The following is an 18,123-nucleotide window of genomic DNA, read 5'->3' on the forward strand; positions in this document are numbered from 1 at the left end:
CCTTCCTCCCTCCCCCCCTCCTCCCTCTCCCTCCACCCCTTCCCCCTCCACTCTCTCTCTCTCTCCCTCCACCCCTCCCCCTCCTCTCTCTCTCCCTCCACCCCTTCACCCCTCCTCTCTCTCTCCCTCCACCCCTCCTCTCTCTCTCCCTCCACCCCTTCCTCCCTCCTTCCCTCCCTCTCTCTCCCTCCACCCCTTCCTCCCTCCCTCCCTCCACCCCCTCCTCCCTCCCTCCTCTCTCCCTCCCTCCACCCCCTCCTCCCTCCTACCCTCCTCTCTGTCTTACAGCTAGAGGCAGAAGCAGTGCCAGAGGTATCAGAGAAATATGAGATTACCTCAGTCCCTACCTTCCTCTTCTTTAAGGTGAGTCTTATTACCTCAGTCCCGACCTTCCTCTTCTTTAAGGTGAGTCTTTATTACCTCAGTCCCGACCTTCCTCTTCTTTAAGGTGAGTCTTATTACCTCAGTCCCTACCTTCCTCTTCTTTAAGGTGAGTCTTATTACCTCAGTCCCGACCTTCCTCTTCTTTAAAGTGAGTCTCATTACCTCAGTCCCGACCTTCCTCTTCTTTAAGGTGAGTCTTATTACCTCAGCCCCGACCTTCCTCTTCTTTAAGGTGAGTCTTATTACCTCAGTCCCAACCTTCCTCTTCTTTAAGGTGAGTCTTATTAACTCAGTCCCGACCTTCCTCTTCTTTAAGGTGAGTCTTATTACCTCAGTCCCTACCTTCCTCTTCTTTAAGGTGAGTCTTATTACCCCAGTCCCGACCTTCCTGTTCTTTAAGGTGAGTCTTATTACCTCAGTCCCGACCTTCCTCTTTAAGGTGAATCTTATTACCTCAGTCCCGACCTTCCTGTTCTTTAAGATGAGTCAAGTAGTGTAAATACTAAGTTCCACTACTTGGCCAAAAGTATTATTGGATTCGGCTATTATTTATACAGGTGTATAAAATCAAGCACACAGCCATGCAATCTCCATAGACAAACACGGGCAGTAGAATGGCCTTACTGAAGAGCTCAGTGACTTTCAATGTGGCACCGTCATAGAATGTCACCTTTCCAACAAGTCAGTTGGTCACATTTCTGCCCTGCTAGAGCCGCCCGGTCTACTGTAAGTGCTGTTATTGAGATATGGAAACGTCTAGGAGCAACAGCGGCTCAGCCGTGAAGTGGTAGGCCACACAAGCTCACAGAACAGGACCGTCGAGTGCTGTAATGCGTAAAAATCATCTATCCTCAGTTGAAACACTCACTACCGAGTTTAAAACTGCCTCTGGAGGCAACGTCAGCACAATATCTGTTCGTCGGGAGCTTCATGAAATGGGTTTCCGTGGTTGAGCAGCCGCACACAAGCCTAAGATCACCATGCGCAACGCCAAGCGTCGGCTGGAGTGGTGTAAAGCTCACCGCCATTGGACTCTGGAGCAGTGGAAACGTGTTCTCTGGAGTGATGAATCACTCTTCACCATCTGGCAGTCCGACAGACAAATCTGGGTTTGGCGAATGCCAGGAGAACGCTACCTGCACCAATGCATAGTGCCAACTGTAAAGTCTGGTGGAGGAGGAATAATGGTCTGTTTTTCATAGTTCGGGCCCCTTAGTCCAAGTGAAGGGAAATCTTAACCATGCAGCATACAGTAACATTCTAGATGATTCTGTGCTTCCAACTTTGTGGGTTTTTCTTTATTTTTACTATTTTCTACATTGTAGAATAATAGTGAAGACATCAAAATGATGAAATAACACATGGAATCATGTAGTAACCAAAAAAAAAAATGGTAAACAAATCTAAAAATATTTGAGATTATTCAAAATAGCCACCCTTTGCCTTGATGACAGCTTTGCGCACTCTTGGTATTCTCTCAACCAGCTTCACGTGGAATGCTTTTCCAACAGTCTTGAAGGAGTTCTCACATATTCTGATCACTTGCTTTACTGAACTTGCGAGACATTGCAAGCAACATTATTCCGTTGCGAGCTACAACTTTTGATTGCTGATAGAGTCAGAACCGTGCAGTAGGCCTGTCTGCCCTCTCGCTCCGTCCCTCACTAGCTCGCTATGAAAGATTCCAGTGTTTTGTGTTCTCAAGTACGACAACTAATCACATCTCCTCCATTCCAAAAAATGCTGGATCTTAGGAGTCGATTCCTGGTGGAATTGAATCTTGACACCCCCTGAAATAGGAGTCGATTCCTGGCGGAATTGAATCTTGACACCCCCTGAAATAGGAGTCGATTCCTGGCGGAATTGAATCTTGACACCCCTGAAATAGGAGTCGATTCCTGGCGGAATTGAATCTTGACACCTCCTGAAATAGGAGTCGATTCCTGGCGGAATTTAATCTTGGCACCCCTGAAATAGGAGTCGATTCCTGGCGGAATTGAATCTTGACACCCCCTGAAATAGAGTCGATTCCTGGCGGAATTGAATCTTGACACCCCCTGAAATAGGAGTCGATTCCTGGCGGAATTGAATCTTGACACCCCCTGAAATAGGACAAAGTCAGAGTTCTGGACAATACTTTGGAAGTTGAATTTACATTTTTTACCTTTACACTAGGCCCCTGAAATCGAGCCATTCCTGGATCCGGGATTTAATCTTGACACCCCCGTTAAAATATGAAAGTCGACATGAAATGAAATAAAAAGGAATCAACTTATTTTGTTAACAACACTGTCATCTCAGATTTTCTTGCTTCTCAACCATAGCAAAACAAGTCATTTGTGTAACAGTATTGATACAGTTGGACAAATGGCAGAGAAAGACCAGCAGTTCTAAAATCATTTGACAATACTTTGAGAAGACTTAATTTACATGTTTTTACCTTTATTTTTAACTAGGCAAGTCAGTTAACTTCGTTTAGCTACGAAAAATCCTGGATCCAGGATTGTGTAAATCTATCAGCCTCAAGCCCATTACCATAACGCAACGTTAAACTATTCATGAAAATCGCAAATGAAATGAAATAAAAATGCTAGCTCTCAAGCTTAGCCTTTTGTTAACAACACTGTCATCTCAGATTTTCAAAATATGCTTCTCAACCATAGCAAAACAAGCATTTGTGTAACAGTATTGATAGCTAGCGTAGCATTTAGCATAGCATTTAGCAGGAAACATTTTCACAAAAACCAGAAAAGCATTCAAATAAAATCATTTACCTTTGAAGAACTTCAGATGTTTTCAATGAGGAGACTCTGTTAGATAGAAAATGTTCAGTTTTTACAAAAATATTATTTGTGTTGATAAATCGCTCCGTTTTCTTCATCACGTTTGGGTAAGAAAGAAATAATAAAATAAAAATAATAATAATTAAGTCATTAAAACGCAAACTTTTTTCGAAATTAACTCCATAATATCGACAGAAACATGGCAAACCGATGTTTAGAATCAATCCTCAAGGTGTTTTTCACATATCTATCGATGATAAATCCTTCGTGGCAGTTGACTTTCTCTTCTGAAGAAATGGAACGTGCATGGACCTAGAGATTACGCAATAATTTCGACACAGGACACCGGGCGGACACCTGGTAAATGTAGTCTCTTATGGTCAATCTTCCAATGATATGCCTACAAATACATCACAATGCTGCAGACACCTTGGAGAAACGACAGAAAGGGCAGGCTCATTCCTGGCGCATTCACAGCCATATAAGGAGACATTGGAACACAGCGTCTTCAGAATCTGGGGCATTTCCTGTATCAAACTTCATCTTGGTTTCCCCTGTAGCATTAGTTCTGGGGCACTCACAGATAATATCTTTGCAGTTTTGGAAACATCAGAGTTTTTTCTTTCCAAAGCTGTCAATTACATGCATAGTCGAGCATCTTTTCCTGACAAAATATCTTGTTTAAAACGGGAACGTTTTTTATCCAAAAATTAAAAGAGCGCCCCCTATCTCGAAGTTAAGAACAAATTCTTATTTTCAATGACGGCTTTGGAACAGTGGGTTAAACTGCCTGTTCAGGGGCAGAACGACAGATTTGTACCTTGTCAGCTCGGGGATTTGAACTTGCAACCTTCCAGTTACTAGTCCAACGCTCTAACCACTAGACTACCCTGCCGCCCCAGGGTAGAAGGACATGAGAAGGAAATGCAGACTTTGTGAGGTGGATTGAGGTTCAGTAATAGTAGAGCAGGTAGAATGCTTCACCGTCTGAACGGGACGCACCGTGAGACCCAGGTCTGAAAGAGACTCACCGTGAGACCCAGGTCTGAAAGAGACTCACCGTGAGACCCAAACCGCTGCTGGCAGCACAGCTGCATTTGTTGTGTAGTTTTTTAATTAATTTTTCTTGTCGTTTTATAACGGAAAACTGGAAGAAAAAAAACAAGTGTTTGAAATACACATTTACTGTGTCAAGTTCATTAGTTCTTTTATTCATTTTTTTGTACAGTATGGTAAGTAACATGCCTCCCTTGGGATGCCTCTATCAGCCTCTGAGGCTGCTGGTAAGTAACATGCCTCCCTTGGGATGCCTCTATCAGCCTCCGAGGCTGCTGGTAAGTAACATGCTGCCCTTGGGATGCCTCTATCAGCCTCCGAGGCTGCTGGTAAGTAACATGCTGCCCTTGGGATGCCTCTATCAGCCTCCGAGGCTGCTGGTAAGTAACATGCCGCCCTTGGGATGCCTCTATCAGCCTCCGAGGCTGCTGGTAAGTAACATGCCTCCCTTGGGATGCCTCTATCAGCCTCCGAGGCTGCTGGTAAGTAACATGCCTCCCTTGGGATGCCTCTATCAGCCTCCGAGGCTGCTGGTAAGTAACATGCTGCCCTTGGGATGCCTCTATCAGCCTCCGAGGCTGCTGGTAAGTAACATGCCTCCCTTGGGATGCCTCTATCAGCCTCCGAGGCTGCTGGTAAGTAACATGCTGCCCTTGGGATGCCTCTATCAGCCTCCGAGGCTGCTGGTAAGTAACATGCTGCCCTTGGGATGCCTCTATCAGCCTCCGAGGCTGCTGGTAAGTAACATGCTGCCCTTGGGATGCCTCTATCAGCCTCCGAGGCTGCTGGTAAGTAACATGCCTCCCTTGGGATGCCTCTATCAGCCTCCGAGGCTGCTGGTAAGTAACATGCCTCCCTTGGGATGCCTCTATCAGCCTCTGAGGCTGCTGGTAAGTAACATGCTGCCCTTGGGATGCCTCTATCAGCCTCCGAGGCTGCTGGTAAGTAACATGCTGCCCTTGGGATGCCTCTATCAGCCTCCGAGGCTGCTGGTAAGTAACATGCTGCCCTTGGGATGCCTCTATCAGCCTCCGAGGCTGCTGGTAAGTAACATGCTGCCCTTGGGATGCCTCTATCAGCCTCCGAGGCTGCTGGTAAGTAACATGCTGCCCCTGGGATGCCTCTATCAGCCTCCGAGGCTGCTGGTAAGTAACATGCTGCCCTTGGGATGCCTCTATCAGCCTCCGAGGCTGCTGGTAAGTAACATGCTGCCCTTGAGATGCCTCTATCAGCCTCCGAGGCTGCTGGTAAGTAACATGCTGCCCTTGGGATGCCTCTATCAGCCTCCGAGGCTGCTGGTAAGTAACATGCTGCCCTTGAGATGCCTCTATCAGCCTCCGAGGCTGCTGGTAAGTGCCTGTCTGTTAGGAGAGTAACACACACGGTATCAGGATCAGTAGGAGAATAAAACCTAGTTTATAGCTTCTCCACAGTTAGTACCATAATAACCTAGTTTATAGCTTCTCCACAGTCAGTACCATAATAACCTAGTTTATATAGCTTCTCCACAGTCAGTACCATAATAACCTAGTTTATAGCTTCTCCACAGTTAGTACCATAATAACCTAGTTTATATAGCTTCTCCACAGTCAGTACCATAATAACCTAGTTTATATAGCTTCTCCACAGTCAGTACCATAATAACCTAGTTTATATAGCTTCTCCACAGTCAGTACCATAATAACCTAGTTTATATAGCTTCTCTACAGTCAGTACCATAATAACCTAGTTTACAGCTTCTCCACAGTCAGTACCATAATAACCTAGTTTATAGCTTCTCCACAGTTAGTACCATAATAACCTAGTTTATAGCTTCTCCACAGTCAGTACCATAATAACCTAGTTTATATAGCTTCTCCACAGTACCATAATAACCTAGTTTATAGCTTCTCCACAGTACCATAATAACCTAGTTTATAGCTTCTCCACAGTTAGTACCATAATAACCTAGTTTACAGCTTCTCCACAGTCAGTACCATAATAACCTAGTTTATAGCTTCTCCACAGTACCATAATAACCTAGTTTATAGCTTCTCCACAGTTAGTACCATAATAACCTAGTTTACAGCTTCTCCACAGTTAGTACCATAATAACCTAGTTTATATAGCTTCTCCACAGTTAGTACCATAATAACCTAGTTTATATAGCTTCTCCACAGTCAGTACCATCACATCACTTCACTGATGATTTAACATGCCAAACATTAAACTGGGAGAGGACGCCTGTCCTTGAATCTCTTTCTCGGCTCTCTTTTTCTCGGCCTCTCTCTCTGTCTTGGATCTCTCTCTCTCTCAAACCTCCTCCTCTAGAATAATACAAACATGCAAACAGAAAGAAAAACCATTACGTTAAAATATTAATGTTATTTTCCTTTCTCCCCCATCCTCTGGTGGGTCTCAGGGTGGCCAGAAGATTGACAGGCTGGACGGCGCTCATGCCCCAGAGCTGACCAGTAAGGTCCAGAGGCTGTCGGTCAGCTCGGGGGGGCTGGGCGGGCCAGGGGCGGAGCCCCCTAAAGAGGACCTTAATGAGCGTCTGAAGAGACTGATCAACGCAGCACCCTGCATGCTCTTCATGAAGGGATCCCCCCAGGAACCCCGCTGTGGTAAAGAGAGAGAGTGTGGGGGTGTGGTCTTCATGAACAGGCTCCCGCTGTGGAAAACACACAGGGACCAGGCCTGGTAATTAGAGAAAGACAGGGGGATTGGTGGTGGTGGTGGAGGAGAGGCAGGCCTGGTAGTGGAGGAGAGGCAGGCCTGGTAGTGGAGGAGGAGGAGAGGCAGGCCTGGTGGTGGAGGAGGAGGAGAGGCAGGCCTGGTGGTGGAGGAGGAGGAGAGGCAGGCCTGGTGGTGGAGGAGAGGCAGGCCTGGTGGTGGAGGAGAGGCAGGCCTGGTAGTGGAGGAGAGGCAGGCCTGGTGGTGGAGGAGAGGCAGGCCTGGTGGTGGAGGAGAGGCAGGCCTGGTGGTGGAGGAGAGGCAGGCCTGGTAGTGGAGGAGAGGCAGGCCTGGTGTTGGAGGAGAGGCAGGCCTGGTGGTGGAGGAGAGGCAGGCCTGGTAGTGGAGGAGAGGCAGGCCTGGTAGTGGAGGAGAGGCAGGCCTGGTAGTGGAGGAGAGGCAGGACTGGTAATGGAGGAGGAGGAGAGGCAGGCCTGGTAGTGGAGGAGGAGGAGAGGCAGGCCTGGTGGTGGAGGAGGAGAGGCAGGCCTGGTGGTGGAGGAGGAGAGGCAGGCCTGGTGGTGGAGGAGGAGAGGCAGGCCTGGTGGTGGTGGAGGAGAGGCAGGCCTGGTGGTGGTGGAGGAGAGGCAGGCCTGGTGGTGGTGGAGGAGAGGCAGGCCTGGTAGTGGAGGAGGAGGAGGAGAGGCAGGCCTGGTGGTGGAGGAGGAGGAGAGGCAGGCCTGGTGGTGGAGGAGGAGAGGCAGGCCTGGTGGTGGTGGAGGAGAGGCAGGCCTGGTGGTGGTGGAGAGGCAGGCCTGGTGGTGGAGGAGGACATTACACTGTAAGGGGTTGAGGTTCCCAACCACGCCGCTGATTATCAGGTTCAGTATCAGGTTCAGTATCAGGATCAGGTTCAGTATCAGGTTCAGTATCAGTATCAGGTTCAAGGCAGTTTGCAAACATCTGAAACATTTGAGTTTAAAATCTAAACCCATTAGTTATTTTTCACCTCATCCTGAAATGTATCTCTAAATATTTTTCATCTTTATAAAGAAGCCAAGTTGTAGTGTTTGTGAACTCTCGTTTAATGTAATCCCCACCAAGCCACGTGAGGCTGTGACTGCGACCTTGCTAGTTCTTTAAAGAAGCCCTCGAAACCTGAATTTAAAGGTTACACACTCATACACCATGTTAAACACATGCTCCTAACACATTACACACTCTTTGTGCGTGTGTGTGTGTCTGTGAGTGTGTGTGTCTGAGTGTGTGTGTGTCTGAGTGTGTGTCTGAGTGTGTGTGTGTGTGTGTGTGTGTGTGTGTGTGTGTGTGTGTGTGTGTGTGTGTGTGTGCGTCTGAGTGTGTCTGTGTCTGAGTGTGTCTGTGTCTGAGTATGCGTGCGTGTGTGTGTGCGTTTGTGTTTCTGTGTGTTTGTCTCGTGTGTGTGCGTGTGTGTGTGTGTCTCTGTGTGTGTCTCTGTGTGTGTGTGTGCGCATAATAACCTAACTTTCCTTGAAATAAGAAATCAGCTTTTTTTATGTTCCTTTTTCCTGGAGCTGTATGGTGTGTCTGCGGTGCGCGACCCCCCCCTGACCCTTTAGGAGAAGGGGAGAGGGGCAACAACCGCTCGCCAATCAATCGTGCGTCTGGGTCTAGGATAGAGAGCCTCTAGCCAGAGAAAGCAGCTGGGCCTGGTGTAGTAGAAACAAGTTAATATAGTGGCATGTAGCTGAATAACCATTAGTTAGGGGCCTCTAGCTGTTTTATAATGAATTCCCCCATGAATGAATGGAGTATCAGAATGAGAGTTTCACTGCAGGCTCTACATGCAGGCAACATATCACCCCTCCTCTACTCCTGTTCTCTCTTTCTGTTCTCTTCTCTTTTTCTCTGCCTCTCTCGCTTTCTTTCTTGATCGCTCGCTCACTCTCCTTTCTCCTCTCTTCCTCTCTTTCTCCTCTCTCCCTCTTTCTCTTCTCTCCCTCTTTCTCCTCTCTCCCTCTTTCGCCCCTCTTTCTCCTCTCTCCCTCTTTCGCCCCTCTTTCTCCTCTCTCCCTCTTTCTCCTCTCTCTCTCTCTCTTTCTCCTCTCCCTCTCTCTCTTTCTCCTCTCCTCTCTCTCTTTCTCCTCTCCTCTCTCTCTTTCTCCTCTCCCTCTCTCTCTTTCTCCTCTCCTCTCTCTCTTTCTCCTCTCCTCTCTCTCTTTCTCCTCTCCCTCTCTCTCTTTCTCCTCTCCTCTCCCTCTCTTTCTCTCTCTCTCTCTCCTCTCTCTCTTTCTCCTCTCTTTCTCCTCTCTACCTCTCTCTCTCTTTCTCCTCTCCCTCTCTCTCTTTCTCCTCTCTCTCTCTCTCTTTCTCCTCTCCCTCTCTCTCTTTCTCCTCTCCCCTCTCTCTCTTTCTCCTCTCCCTTCTCTCTTTCTCCTCTCTCTCCTTTCTCTCCTCTCTCTCTTTCTCCTCCCTCCTCTCTCTTTCCATCTTCTCTTTCTCCCTCTCTCTCTCTTTCTCCTCTCCCTCTCTCTCTTTCTCCTCTCCCTCTCTCTCTTTCTCCTCTCCCTCTCTCTCTTTCTCCTCTCCCTCTCTTTTCTCTTTCTCCTCTCCCTCTCTCTCTTTCTCCTCTCTTTCTCTCTCTCTCTCTCTTTCTCCTTTCCCTTTCTCTCTTTCTCCTCTCCCTCTCTCCTCTCTCTCTTTCTCCTCTCCCTCTCTCTTTTTCTCCCCTCCTCTCTCTCTTTCTCCTCTCAGACCCTCTCTCTCTTTCTCCTCTCTCTCTTTCTCCTCTCCCTCTCTATCTATCTCTCTCTCTCTCTCTTTCTCCTATTCTCTTTCTCCTCTCCTCTCTCTCTTTCTCCTCTCCTCTCTCTCTTTCTCTTCTTTTTCTCCTCTCCTCTCTCTCTTTCTCCTCTCCCTCTCTCTCTTTCTCCTCTCAAGCTCTCTCTCTCTTTCTCCTCTCCTCTCTCTCAGCTTTCTCCTCTCCTCTCTCTCTTTCTCCTCTCCCTCTTTCTCCTCTCAGAGACTCTCTCTCTTTCTCCTCTCCCTCTCTCTCTTTCTCCTCTCCCCTCTCTCTCTCCTCTGGAGCAGGTTTTTTGAAGGATCTCTCTCCTCTCCTCTCCTCTCTCTTTCTCCTCTCTCTCTTTCTCCTCTCCTCTCTCTCTTTCTCCTCTCCTCTCTCTCTTTCTCCTCTCCCTCTCTCTCTTTCTCCTCTCCTCTCTCTCTTTCTCCTCTCTCTTTCTCTCTCCTCTCTCTCTTTCTCCTCTCCCTCTCTCTCTTTCTCCTCTCCTCTCTCTCTTTCTCCTCTCTCTCTCTCTTTCTCCTCTCCTCTCTCTTTTCTCCTCTCCCTCTTCTCTTTCTCCTCTCCCTCTCTTCTTTCTCCTCTCTTTCTCCTCTCCCTCTCTCTCTTTCTCCTCTCTTTCTCCTCTCCCTCTCTCTCTTTCTCCTCTCCCTCTTCTCAGTGGGGGTTCCTCTTCTCCTCTCCTCTCTCTTCTTTCTCCTCTCCCTCTCTCTCTTTCTCCTCTCCTGGGTTCTCTCTTTCTCCTCTCCTCTCTCTGGGTTAACTTCTCCTCTTCTCTCTCTTTCTCCTCTCAGTGGGGGTTCTCTCTCTTTCTCCTCTCCTCTCTCTCTTTCTCCTCTCCTCTCTCTCTTTCTCCTCTCCTCTCTCTCTTTCTCCTCTCCTCTCTCTCTTTCTCCTCTCCCTCTCTCTCTTTCTCCTCTCCCTCTTTCTCCTTTCTCTTTTTTTTTTTTCTTCTTTTTAACCAGGCAAGTCAGTTAAGAACAAATTCTTATTTTCAATGACGGCCTGGGAACAGTGGGTTAACTGCCTGTTCAGGGGCAGAACGACAGATTTGTACCTTGTCAGCTCGGGGGTTTAAACTCGCAACCTTCCGGTTACTAGTCCAACGCTCTAACCACTAGGCTACCCTGCCGCCCCATCTGGACACTCTACCATAAAGGCCTGATTTGGTGGAGTACTGCAGAGATGGCTGTCCTTCTGGAAGGTTCTCCCATCTCCACAGAGGAGCTCTGTCAGAGTGACCATTGGGTTCTTGGTCACCTCCCTGACCAAGGCTCTTCTCCCCTGATTGCTCAGTTTGGCTGAGCGGCCAGCTCTAGGAAGAGTCTTTGTGGTTCCAAACTTCTTCCATTTAAGAATGATGGAGGCCACTGTGTTCTTGGGAGGAAAATTACTTAAAAATCATACAATGTGATTTTCTGGATTTTTGTTTTAGATTCCGTCTCTCACAGTTGAAGTGTACCTATGGTAAAAATTACAGACCTCTACATGCTTTGTATAAGTAGGAAAACCTGCAAAATCGGCAGTGTATCAAATACTGGTTCTCCCCACTGTATGTATGTATATACACACTTTGTATTACTTAAAATGAATGTGATGATACCAGGCTAGAGTTTGGGACCATCTTTATTTTAGCTTTTAACTTCATGTCTTGTTCATGTGTTTCCAAATGGCCCTTTTTATATGAGGGTAACAAACATGCTGCTGAACAAACTCATCTGCAATTATCTCCTGACTTAATATCCTGACTCTGTTCCTGTTAACATACAATAACATTGAACTAACAACCTGATTTAATATCCTGACTCTGTTCCTGTTAACATACAATAACATTGAACTAACAACCTGATTTTATATCCTGACTCTGTTGTTCATATGGGGTATTGTGATGTCATTATGGGGTATTGTCATGTCATTATGGGGTATTGTGATGTCATTGATGTATTGTGATGTCATTATGGGGTATTGTGATGTCATTATGAGGTATTGTGATGTCATTATGGGGTATTAACATACAATAACATTGAACTAACAACCCGTTGATTTCTCCTCAGCCGTCAGATTGTAGTTCTATTGAAGTACCATGCTATCCAGTAATACAGCCGTGTCTTATACTAGGTTTACAAACACACTGTGTTCTCCCCATCACCCAGGTTTCAGCCGTCAGATTGTAGTTCTGTTGAAGGACCATGCTATCCAGTATAACAGCCGTGTCTTGTACTATGTTTACAAACACAGTGTGTTCTCCCCATCACCCAGGTTTCAGCCGTCAGATTGTAGTTCTGTTGAAGGACCATGCTATCCAGTATAACAGCCGTGTCTTATACTAGGTTTACAAACACAGTGTGTTCTCCCCATCACCCAGGTTTCAGCCATCAGATTGTAGTTCTATTGAAGTACCATGCTATCCAATATAACAGCTGTGTCTTATACTAGGTTTACAAACACACTGTGTTCTCCCCATCACCCAGGTTTCAGCCATCAGATTGTAGTTCTATTGAAGTACCATGCTATCCAGTAATACAGCCGTGTCTTATACTAGGTTTACAAACACACTGTGTTCTCCCCATCACCCAGGTTTCAGCCATCAGATTGTAGTTCTGTTGAAGTACCATGCTATCCAGTATAACAGCTGTGTCTTATACTAGGTTTACAAACACACTGTGTTCTCCCCATCACCCAGGTTTCAGCCGTCAGATAGTGGCGCTTTTCAAGGACCATGCTATCCAGTTCAGCAGTTTTGACATCCTGTCAGACGAGGAAGTGAGAGGGGGGCTGAAGACCTTCTCCAACTGGCCCACCTACCCTCAGGTTTACGTTAACGGAGAACTCGTAGGGGGACTGGACATTGTCAAGGTGAGTCATGTTAAACACATATTTTTCTTTTCCAGAGAACTGAGGCGAGTGAGCGAAAACAAAACAAACATCAACAACAACAAAAATGATAAATGTAACCCTTGTAAAAAAAATACTAAATAACTTTGGTATAACACCTTGGTATAACACCTTGGTATAACACCTTGGTATAACACCTTGGTATAACACCTTGGTATTTTTTATTTTTTATTTTTTTATTTCACCTTTATTTAACCAGGTAGGCCAGTTGAGAACACCTTTATTTAACCAGGTAGGCTAGTTGAGAACACCTTTATTTAACCAGGTAGGCTAGTTGAGAACACCTTTATTTAACCAGGTAGGCTAGTTGAGAACACCTTTATTTAACCAGGTAGGCTAGTTGAGAACACCTTTATTCAACCAGGTAGGCTAGTTGAGAACACCTTTATTTAACCAGGTAGGCTAGTTGAGAACACCTTTATTTAACCAGGTAGGCTAGTTGAGAACACCTTTATTTAACCAGGTAGGCTAGTTGAGAACACCTTTATTTAACCAGGTAGGCTAGTTGAGAACACCTTTATTTAACCAGGTAGGCTAGTTGAGAACACCTTTATTTAACCAGGTAGGCTAGTTGAGAACACCTTTATTTAACCAGGTAGGCTAGTTGAGAACACCTTTATTTAACCAGGTAGGCTAGTTGAGAACACCTTTATTTAACCAGGTAGGCTAGTTGAGAACACCTTTATTTAACCAGGTAGGCTAGTTGAGAACACCTTTATTTAACCAGGTAGGCTAGTTGAGAACACCTTTATTTAACCAGGTAGGCTAGTTGAGAACAAGTTCTCATTTGCAACTGCGACCTGGCCAAGATAAAGCATAGCAGTGTGAACAGACAACACAGAGTTACACATGGAGTAAACAATTAACAAGTCAATAACACAGTAGAAAAAAAATGGGCAGTCTATATACAATGTGTGCAAAAGGCATGAGGAGGTAGGCAAATAATACAATTTTGCAGATTAACACTGGAGTGATAAATGATCAGATGGTCATGTACAGGTAGAGATATTGGTGTGCTAAAGAGCAGAAAAGTAAATAAATAAAAAACAGTATAAAAACAGTATGGGGATGAGGTAGGTGAAAATGGGTGGGCTATTTACCAATAGACTATGTACAGCTGCAGCGATCGGATAGCTGCTCGGATAGCTGATGTTTGAAGTTGGTGAGGGAGATAAAAGTCTCCAACTTCAGCGATTTTTGCAATTCGTTCCAGTCACAGGCAGCAGAGTACTGGAACGAAAGGCGGCCAAATGAGGTGTTGGCTTTAGGGATGATCAGTGAGATACACCTGCTGGAGCGCGTGCTACGGATGGGTGTTGCCATCGTGACCAGTGAACTGAGATAAGGCGGAGCTTTACCTAGCATGGACTTGTAGATGACCTGGAGCCAGTGGGTCTGGCGACGAATATGTAGCGAGGGCCAGCCGACTAGAGCATACAAGTCGCAGTGGTAGGTGGTGTAAGGTGCTTTAGTGACAAAACGGATGGCACTGTGATAGACTGCATCCAGTTTGCTGAGTAGAGTGTTGGAAGCCATTTTGTAGATGACATCGCCGAAGTCGAGGATCGGTAGGATAGTCAGTTTTACTAGGGTAAGCTTGGCGGCGTGAGTGAAGGAGGCTTTGTTGCGGAATAGAAGCCGAGTCTTGATTTGATTTTCGATTGGAGATGTTTGATGTGAGTCTGGAAGGAGAGTTTGCAGTCTAGCCAGACACCTAGGTACTTATAGATGTCCACATATTCAAGGTCGGAACCATCCAGGGTGGTGATGCTAGTCGGGCATGCGGGTGCAGGCAGCGATCGGTTGAAAAACATGCATTTGGTTTTACTCGCGTTTAAGAGCAGTTGGAGGCCACGGAAGGAGTGCTGTATGGCATTGAAGCTCTTTTGGAGGTTAGATAGCACAGTGTCCAATGACGGGCCGAAAGTATATAGAATGGTGTCGTCTGCGTAGAGGTGGATCAGGGAATCGCCCGCAGCAAGAGCAACATCATTGATATATACAGAGAAAAGAGTCGGCCCGAGAATTGAACCCTGTGGCACCCCCATAGAGACTGCCAGAGGACCGGACAGCATGCCCTCCGATTTGACACACTGAACTCTGTCTGCAAAGTAATTGGTGAACCAGGCAAGGCAGTCATCCGAAAAACCGAGGCTATTGAGTCTGCCGATAAGAATAACACCTTGGTATAACACCTTGGTATGTATAACACCTTGGTATAACACCTTGGTATAACACCTTGGTATGTAGAACACCTTGGTATAACACCTTGGTATAACACCTTGGTATAACACCTAGAGACCTCACCAAGAGATTTGAGCCTTTTGATGTAGTGGTTTTAGAATGACAGAGACCAGGGTTTGAGTCCTGGTCAGGATACCCTTCTAATGAACTACATTGGTTTCAGCAGTTGGATAGCACTATTGACAGCATGGGGCGGCAGGGTAGCCTAGTGGTTAGAGCGTTGGACTAGTAACCGGAAGGTTGCAAGTTCAAATCCCCAAGCTGACAAGGTACAAATCTGTCGTTCTGCCCCTGAACAGGCAGTTAACCCACTGTTCCTAGGCCGTCATTGAAAATAAGAATTTGTTCTTAACTGACTTGGCTAGTTAAATAAAGGTAATAAAAACATTTTAAAAAATAAATACATTGACAAGACCACTTCCTCGTGGTCACAGACGGACAAGACCACTTCCTCGTGGTCACAGACAAGACCACTTCCTCGTGGTCAAGACCACTTCCTCGTGGTCACAGACGGACAAGACCACTTCCTCGTGGTCACAGACGGACAAGACCACTTCCTCGTGGTCACAGACGGACAAGACCACTTTCCTCGTGGTCACAGACGGACAAGACCACTTCCTCGTGGTCACAGACGGACAAGACCACTTCCTCGTGGTCACAGACGGACAAGACCACTTCCTCGTGGTCACAGACGGACAAGACCACTTCCTCGTGGTCACAGACGGACAAGACCACTTCCTCGTGGTTACAGACGGACAAGACCACTTCCTCGTGGTCACAGACGGACAAGACCACTTCCTCGTGGTTACAGACGGACAAGACCACTTCCTCGTGGTCACAGACGGACAAGACCACTTCCTCGTGGTTACAGACGGACAAGACCACTTCCTCGTGGTTACAGACGGACAAGACCACTTCCTCGTGGTCACAGACGGACAAGACCACTTCCTCGTGGTCACAGACGGACAAGACCACTTCCTCGTGGTCACAGACGGACAAGACCACTTCCTCGTGGTCACAGACGGACAAGACCACTTCCTCGTGGTCACAGACGGACAAGACCACTTCCTCGTGGTCACAGACGGACAAGACCACTTCCTCGTGGTCACAGACGGACAAGTCGTGGTCACAGACGGACAAGACCACTTCCTCGTGGTCACAGACGGGACAAGACCACTTCCTCGTGGTCACAGACGGACAAGACCACTTCCTCGTGGTCACAGACGGACAAGACCACTTCCTCGTGGTCACAGACGGACAAGACCACTTCCTCGTGGTCACAGACGGACAAGACCACTTCCTCGTGGTCACAGACGGACAAGACCACTTCCTCGTGGTCACAGACGGACAAGACCACTTCCGGACAAGTGGTCACAGACGGACAAGACCACTTCCTTGTGGTCACAGACGGACAAGACCACTTCCTTGTGGTCACAGACGGACAAGACCACTTCCTCGTGGACCACTTCCTCGTGGTCACAGACGGACAAGACCACTTCCTTGTGGTCACAGACGGACAAGACCACTTCCTTGTGGTCACAGACGGACAAGACCACTTCCTCGTGGTCACAGACGGACAAGACCACTTCCTTGTGGTCACAGACGGACAAGACCACTTCCTCGTGGTCACAGACGGACAAGACCACTTCCTTGTGGTCACAGACGGACAAGACCACTTCCTTGTGGTCACAGACGGACAAGACCACTTCCTTGTGGTCACAGACGGACAAGACCACTTTGTGGTCACAGACGGACAAGACAAGACCACTTCCTTGTGGTCACAGACGGACAAGACCACTTCCTCGTGGTCACAGATGGACAAAACTACTTGTCACAGCGACAAGTTGATGTTGTAACGACAAGTCTATGGACATCAGACCAGCATCCCGGATGGTCGTCTCTTCACTGTTGATGTTGAGACTGGTGTTTTGTGGGTACTATTTAATGAAGCTGCCAGTTGAGGACTTGTTTCTCAAACTAGACACTCTAATGCACTTGTCCTCTTGCTCAGTTGTGCACCGGGGCCTCCCACTCCTCGTTCTATTCTGGTTAGAGCCAGTTTGTGCTGTTCTGTGAACAGCGTTGTACGAGATCTTCAGTTTCTTGGCAATTTCTGACGACTGACGAGTTTCAGAAGACAGTTATTTGTTTCTGGCCATTTTGAGCCTGTAATCGAACCTACAAATGCTGATGCTCCAGATACTCAACTAGTCTAAAGAAGGCCAGTTTTATTGCTTCTTTAATCAGGACGACCGTTTTCAGCTGTGCTAACATAATTGCAAAAGGTTTTTTTAATGATCAATTAGCCTTTTAAAATGATGAACTTGGATTAGCTAACACAACGTGTCATTGGAACACAGGAGTGATGGTTGCTGATGATGGGCCTCTGTAGATATTCCATAAAAAATCTGCCGTTTCCAGCTACAGTAGTCATTTACAACATTAACAATGTCTACACTGTATTTCTGATCAATTTTATGTTATTTTAATGGGCAAAAATGTAGCTTTTCTTTAAAAAACAAGGACATTTCTAAGTGACCACAAACTTTTGAACGGTATTGTGTGTGTGTGTGTGTGTGTGTGTGTGTGTGTGTGTGTGTGTGTGTGTGTGTGTGTGTGTGTGTGTTAGTGTGATTCAGACTGTAGGTGTGTGTGTTAGTGTGATTCAGACTGTAGGTGTGTGTTAGTGTGATTCAGACTGTAGGTGTGTGTGTTAGTGTGATTCAGACTGTAGGTGTGTGTTAGTGTGATTCAGACTGTGTTGTGTGATTCAGACTGTAGGTGTGTGTGTGTGTGTGTTAGTGTGTCCAGACTGTAGGTGTGTGTGTGTGTGTGTGTTAGTGTGATTCAGACTGTAGGTGTGTGTGTTAGTGTGATTCAGACTGTAAGTGTGTGTTTTAGTTTGATTGACTGTAGGTGTGTGTTAGTGTGATTCAGACTAGGTGTGTGTTTTAGTGTGATTCAGACTGTAGGTGTGTGTGTTAGTGTGATTCAGACTGTAGGTGTGTGTGTTAGTGTGATTCAGACTGTAGGGTGTGTGTTTTAGTGTGATTTAGAATGTAGGTGTGTGTGTTAGTGTGATTCAGACTGTAGGTGTGTGTTTTAGTGTGATTCAGACTGTAGGTGTGTGTGTTAGTGTGTAGGTACAGTAGAACGAAGGGCTTCTGCAGTGACCCAGTGACCCATCTCAGTGTTGATACCTGTTGTAGGAACTAGCTGAATCTGGAGAGCTGGAGAAGACCTGTCCCAAGGCTGTCACACTGGAGCACAGGTAAAACACACCTTTATATACACACACACACACACACGTGGAAGATGGCACGTTGT

General features: G+C 46.6%; 1 protein-coding gene across 2 annotated transcripts in view; it reads left to right on the forward strand.

Moving 5' to 3' along the window:
• The window catches only part of LOC115122588 (glutaredoxin 3-like), a 54,074-nt gene that overhangs the window by 20,495 nt on the left and 15,456 nt on the right, over positions 1-18,123 (forward strand). Inside the window, exons 3-6 of one of the 2 annotated variants that reach the window (XM_065022943.1) lie at positions 289-363; positions 6,625-6,829; positions 12,341-12,513; positions 18,006-18,067. In XM_065022943.1, coding sequence (XP_064879015.1) covers positions 289-363; positions 6,625-6,829; positions 12,341-12,513; positions 18,006-18,067 — 515 coding nt within the window. Of the gene's footprint in view, positions 1-288; positions 364-708; positions 743-6,624; positions 6,830-12,340; positions 12,514-18,005; positions 18,068-18,123 lie in introns of those variants that run through there. The other variant, XM_065022944.1, reaches the window with a different exon arrangement.

Source organism: Oncorhynchus nerka, linkage group LG10 (assembly GCF_034236695.1).
Source record: "Oncorhynchus nerka isolate Pitt River linkage group LG10, Oner_Uvic_2.0, whole genome shotgun sequence".
Taxonomy (NCBI): Eukaryota; Metazoa; Chordata; class Actinopteri; order Salmoniformes; family Salmonidae; genus Oncorhynchus; species Oncorhynchus nerka.